The sequence below is a fragment of the Pygoscelis adeliae genome, unplaced genomic scaffold, assembly GCF_000699105.1.
Source record: "Pygoscelis adeliae isolate BGI_AS28 unplaced genomic scaffold, ASM69910v1 Scaffold57, whole genome shotgun sequence".
NCBI classification, from domain to species: domain Eukaryota; kingdom Metazoa; phylum Chordata; class Aves; order Sphenisciformes; family Spheniscidae; genus Pygoscelis; species Pygoscelis adeliae.
The window spans coordinates 13,666,615-13,672,840 of NW_008825615.1; the positions used below are offsets into that span (position 1 = coordinate 13,666,615).

The window sequence follows — 6,226 nt, forward strand, 5'->3', positions numbered from 1 at the left end:
CCTGCTGAAGATTTTAAACAGCAGTGTTACGACCCTGAAATTTCATCACAAAACCCATATAAACTCCTTTGAAAGCAGGAGCTTCAGAAGCGTTCTTCTCATGCATTTAGATATAAAGTTTCCATTTCTATTAAATTGCTGAAGTTTTAGCAATTTAAATCTCCTTGTAGCCTACTGTGAGCACGTGAAATCCCTAAGCACAATCTTGCATCAAATATTTTAAAATTTTAACTAAAAACATTCTCTTTTTTTTTTTGGTCTAGTACAATTAATATTAGAAAGCACCAATGAAACAGAATAGGACAAAAAGAGGACCGAAGTCACAGATAAAATACATATTTAGTCCAGAACAGTCCAATTACAAAAGACATTATGTCCATTTAAAAAAATGGGCATGGATTAAAATATCTATGCAGACATAATCCACAGTAAAACAACCTTTTCTGAGGACTAGCTAATTTAGAAGTTACAAGCAGATATGAATAGCTGCCAAAAAATGTGTGGCGCATTAACAATCAAACAATGCTCTGTAACCTTCAATTGTATGCTCTTTTCACATGTTTCTATCTAAGCTTTTGCCCCCCTGATAAAGCTCTATTGACATATGCCAAAAATAAAATACTGCTGTAAGAATTCACACAATGAAGGTAGAGGAAAGCCTACAACTAACTAATATTCTCCTTTCTTATGAGCAAGATGAAGCAAAAATGAATCACAAATTCACAGAAATAAGTAACAAAGAAGACCTATTTGGTCATCTGTCTGTTCACTGCCAGAGCTTGTTTTTCAAGTTGTAAGGTTTGATGTATTTTGTCTATTGTAAACAAACTTTCAAAAAGGCTACTCGGAAGCATTTGTGTAGTTTTTTCAATTGGTGACAAAATGTAGTGGGAACAGCCCCTCCATTTTTGCAAAAGCAAAATGGAAGTAACTTACCAGTTGTTAAACATACATACCCAAGTTAACATAAGATTGTGCAAAAAATACCTTTTTGCATAAATGTAGGATACAGTATCCTTGTTAAAGTAGCTGGTGTTAAACTAGCTTTTTTTGCAACCTTTCCTTTTCCCATATTTAAAAAAAATCAGAGGATTGCGATTGCTGTGATATGAAAGCTGTTCCACTTACATAGATGCATAGCATACATCAAAAGAAATTTCAAATTTCTCAGTAATTACTCCTAGAGAGTACAATTTATAAAAAGCTAACCTAATTGCTCTTTAGCTTCAAATGGAGAAGAGTATGCCACTGAGGCATATTTTTTAAAATCCCAGTAAGATGTATGGTAATAAAAACATGGAAGGTTATTGGCATTCAGAAGTATCCCCTAACCAGCTACATAACAGTTATACTGCAATATTTATTTCATTCATTGCTCTTGAACAAAGTTCAATCATATGTAAATAAGCAGAGATACAATGAAAGCTATTTTTCCTATTCTGATTTACACTGAAAGCAATAAAACATGAAACTGTTCCTATGTAATAAAAATTACGATAATTTTTTTTTAAATCAAAATAAAATGTCAGATTTTGGGTACAGATACCTCGAGCAGCAGAGCACCATAGGAAACAAAGAGCATGCTAACTAGATCTGCATCCTAATTCCAGTACAGTGCTGTCATGAAGGAGCCTCAGCGCTTCCATTTCTAATTCATCCAACATCATTTCAGTGATCTTAATGCAAAGCTGTATGTGTTCAAAAACAGAGCTTTCATTACTGACATTCAATATTTAAGTAAATTTCTACCCTTAGAGATATTAAAAATTCAACTGAATAAATACCAGAGCAACCCAATCTAACCAGATATGCATTGAGCAGGGGCTAGATTAAATGATCTCCAGAGGTTCACTCCAAGCTAAATTATTCAATGATTCTAAGCCAATGCATTTCCCTCTAATTGTATGGTCTTTGTCCTCCTGCATAATACCGTAGTAAAAAAACTCTCCCAAACAATATCAAGTGGTAAAAAGCAATCACATATAAGAAAGAGACCAGACCGATGCTTAACCTGAAGAACATCAGAAAAGTATTTTTTCTTACTCTTCATCCCCAAACACATTCAAAGGAAGTAGAAAGCTTCTATATACTGTATACTACTAAGAGAGAGGCAGACTATTTCAGCTGTGTTGTAGACCACTCTTAATGGTTCACATTTTCAGCTCTCTCCTTAGGTCCATTAAAAGAAGAAAATAGGACTCCATTCATCAATGACAGTGACAGAGAAATCTTCCAAAAAGATCGTAGAGCATAAAATATTTGCAACAAGGAAGGCCCATACTCTGAGCAGTGTAATTTGGAATGTTTTGTTCATAAAGAAGCTTAACAATTTTGTACTTACTGTAAAAAAAAGTTTTTATAAAAGCTACAAATATTTTCTTGTTACTTAGAAGCAACACCAGCTCTGTAAATTGTTCCATGTCACTTACAAAGCTTTTGTTAAGTTGAAAGAATGCTTTCAGGTTTTTTTTTTCCAGTCAAAGCCCATTGCGCAGATGAGGGGTCTGAAAAAAAATTTAGCTAAAACATTCTAATACAATTATTTTAATCTGTATGAAAGAATACGCTCATGCTTCCAGTTTATGCTACCTGAGATGATTAAGCAGAGGTTGTAGTCTCTCGTCAGACTGTATGGAAGGCAGTGATCGTGCTGTCAGCTAGAAGAAAACAGAAGTTAAATTAATAAAGTATTAGCTTCAAACAAATTGATAGCACAAAGCATGAATGATGTAACAAATCACCCTGTGTTGCTACAACTTTACACAACATTGGATAAGACATACTTTCTCCTATTAAAAATAATTAAGCACAACCTTCCAGAATCTGAAGTTAGCAGAAATATTTTCAAGTTAACAAAGTCAAACAGTGAAAAAAAAATTTTTCTAAAATTACGTTATTTGAACTAAATAGCAAGACATCATTGAAAGTGGTATATTTTTTTCCAAACATTTGAACTAGAAGTCTAGCTAGCCTTCTAGCAGTCACAAATGTATAGTCCATTAAGCCATATTATATACAATTTACATTTGTACAGAAAAATTTACATAATATTTAGCACTATATGACTCCCATATAGACACACACGCCCCTGTGTACACTGTTTTTTTTAAATGGGCATAACCTGTGTTTTGTAATTTGACTGTTGTAAACTAAATACATACTTTTTTCTTGTAACTGTTTCATACAACTAGTTAAAACATTAAACTTTTTCTGAAAAAATAAAACTAGTAGTCTATAAATCAACAAGTACATGTCATGCTACTGCAGAATACTAGTTAACTGGTGTATTAACTAAAATAATTGGAAAAATACAGGTATTAAATTTGCTTAATATCAGTATATAGGTGTCTACCTTCACCTATAAAAGTTAGAAGCATAGCAGTTCTCATACTGCTGACATACATCTAATACGAAATATTTAATATAACATGCATTTCATGATTCTATTGCTGCCAAGTTAGGCTGTATTTTGAAAACTACCTTCATACACATTTAAGATTTCAACATATTTCACATTGTATAAATCACCACCAAGTTCTTTAGTATTTTACAGGTAACTTAAAATCACATGCATACAATTATACATACTCCTTAAAAATCTTATCAAAAAAACCAAACAAAAAAAAAACTTTTAGCACCAACAGTGTAGCTTCACCTTCCTGGCTCCAACACACAAGTAGAGGCAAGCACTGAAGTACGACTAACTAGCAGGCTGCAACTCCTATTTATAACCCACAAACAAATATACCCCGGAAAAAGCTGCGTTCAGTGTTTGGGTCCAGGGGGTTTATTTGTAACTGTAACAAACTCCACGCCAAACTCCACCGGCTCATAGGTAGACCGTGTGAATATGAAGGAGTTCAATATTTTCCTGAAAGATGACCCATTCATCACATCCATTTCATAACCTTTGCTGCTAGGCAGAAGTCAGACTGGGGCCAAATTTTAAACTCGTGCCTCAAGCTAGCAATACCAACCACCAGCTAAATGAGAGGAGGTTCAAAACAGCTAGTCTGTCAAGTGAAAGTTGAAGCTAATGAACACAAGGACAGCGGGGAAGGAGGAACGGGCCATTTCAGCTGTTACGCCAGCCCTGGCCTGCAGCAATCACCGCTTCAGAACACAGCTCTTCTCAGTCTCGGGTAACCCAAGTGTACTCATCTGATCTGACTGCTGCAGTAAAGGTAACTCAGGCAGTCTCAGCAATCCATTCATCTTTCTTTAAAAAAAAGGCTCGTATCTTGGCAATTAAAGCATCATCCACATTCCCTTATTTTATGGAGCTAGACTGAGATGCATACATTATACCAAAAATTCATTAAGCTCTACATTTATTCAGAAGCTTCTTTTGATAAAAAGCTCATTTTCTTACCACTGAGTATTAAAGGCCAATACACGTACTGTTCTATATTCATGTCCTCTATAAAGTAACCCTCTAATTTTGTTTTAAACACAATCAGAAAACTAGAAATTATTTCTGAAGAGAACTTGGAAGCCCTCTAAATACCGGCCAAGTTATTCCACTTGGCTAAAATCAGAACAGAGCCTGAATTACCTGAAATACCATCTGCTTCTCTTTCTATTAATAACTGAACTGATACAGAAAACAGTATTTGTGTTCACACTCAGATACATATGTATATTTTTACAGGAGACAAGCATACAGTATTTTTCTCTATACGGTACTTTAAATATTACCTTTAGTCAGAAAAAAACATTTTTTTCCTCATTATAAACAATGCATTTACAACAAGACTGTTTATGAAAGACAAACTGGACAGTAGTATAAGAAGCAAAAAACAGTAAAATTCAAAACCTGCGAAAGTATTGATAATATTGTCAACATTATATAAACAATAAACTACGTTGTTATGTAAAGGTTATCAATGAACAGAAATCTGTTTTAAAACTAATTTGGAAGACTTGTAGGAATTGAGGTAGAACCAAGAACGAGAGATCTTGGTGTTTAACCAAGTTTTTTCTTGATGTTGCAATGAAAGAATATGGAAGAAGTGGCCTATGCTGGCTGTTTCGGGAACCACGATTAAAGGGGAAAAAACCATAATCCCTTGAAGTCACAGGAGAACCCACATGGCCAATGTTTTTCTTAATTTTTTTTCTTACTGTCTTGTGTTTCACCAACAGTTATGGAATCTGCAAATTTTAGGAGCAAAATGAATCCCCATTTTCCTCCATTATGTTGCCTGGAAGGACAAGGTAAAGTTCTCTACAGAATATGCTCTTGTGAAAATAAGATCATACACCCTTCAACTCTTACAACAAACACTTTGTTAGGTTAGTTCAAATGTTTATTTTCAGAAAGATGTGGGATCCTCATGACACTGTTCTTTTCTATCTAAAACTAAGGATAGTTTTCCTTAAACACAGTTGAGGAGACCTCAACACAGTTGAGGAGAGGCCATCAAAATATTTGAACAATTTTAATTGAAAGCGCAAATTTTTCTTTAACTTACCCGGATTATAAAAATAAAATGTAAAATTTTAATGTATAAAGTCTTTCCTCACAACTGTATTTTTTCTGAGCCACACTGTAAATAAAATTAGCTTTTACAAAGGTGGTGGTAAATTAATGCTAGTGTTTCAAACAGCTAAGAATTTTATGTCTTTTTTCAACAGTATTTTTCTAAAAGAAAAAGATAATCCCAATTAGAGAATCTAAACTGAGATTCTGCAGACTTTTTCCAATCACTCTGAAATGAAATTTAGACAAATTCGTGCAAGCACAGCCTTGCCTTCATCTCTATATGGCACTCAACACAAAGATCATCTTACCAGAAAAAAAAGCAAAAACATGCTATTCGAGATTTTAGATACACGAAAGACATCAAAATATTGTCAAGTAAGGAGCATAGCTCCAAACTATAATCATGCTGAAGCAGTTTAATTTACAGAGAACATAAAACACTGCAGTCTTAAGATATTTCCAGTCCCAAGGCCCGGACGATCAGAGAAGCAGGCAGAGTGAGCCACAGACAGAACATGCGGACACCTCAGGGTTGAGCTGAGATGGTGAAAGCTGGGGTGAGTGATGCAGATTATTAAGGCAAATTAAGGACCATGTTATCAATATCACACAACATTTAAAATTGAGAAAGGAGGAAGAATAGTTAACAATATGAGGAAAAGGAATGAATAAACTGAAAGCTGAGATGAAAACTTTGGTCCAACTTCATACTAGCTTTAGTACCAGAGTCACCAGCTGTCT

At 34.3% G+C, this 6,226-nt stretch overlaps 1 protein-coding gene across 1 annotated transcript in view; it reads right to left on the reverse strand.

Annotated features, from left to right (window-relative positions):
• Window positions 1-6,226, reverse strand: part of PRIM2 (primase, DNA, polypeptide 2 (58kDa)) — a 127,602-nt gene that overhangs the window by 54,121 nt on the left and 67,255 nt on the right. The window contains 1 exon segment of the mRNA XM_009333249.1: window positions 2,590-2,657. Coding sequence (XP_009331524.1) covers window positions 2,590-2,657 — 68 coding nt within the window.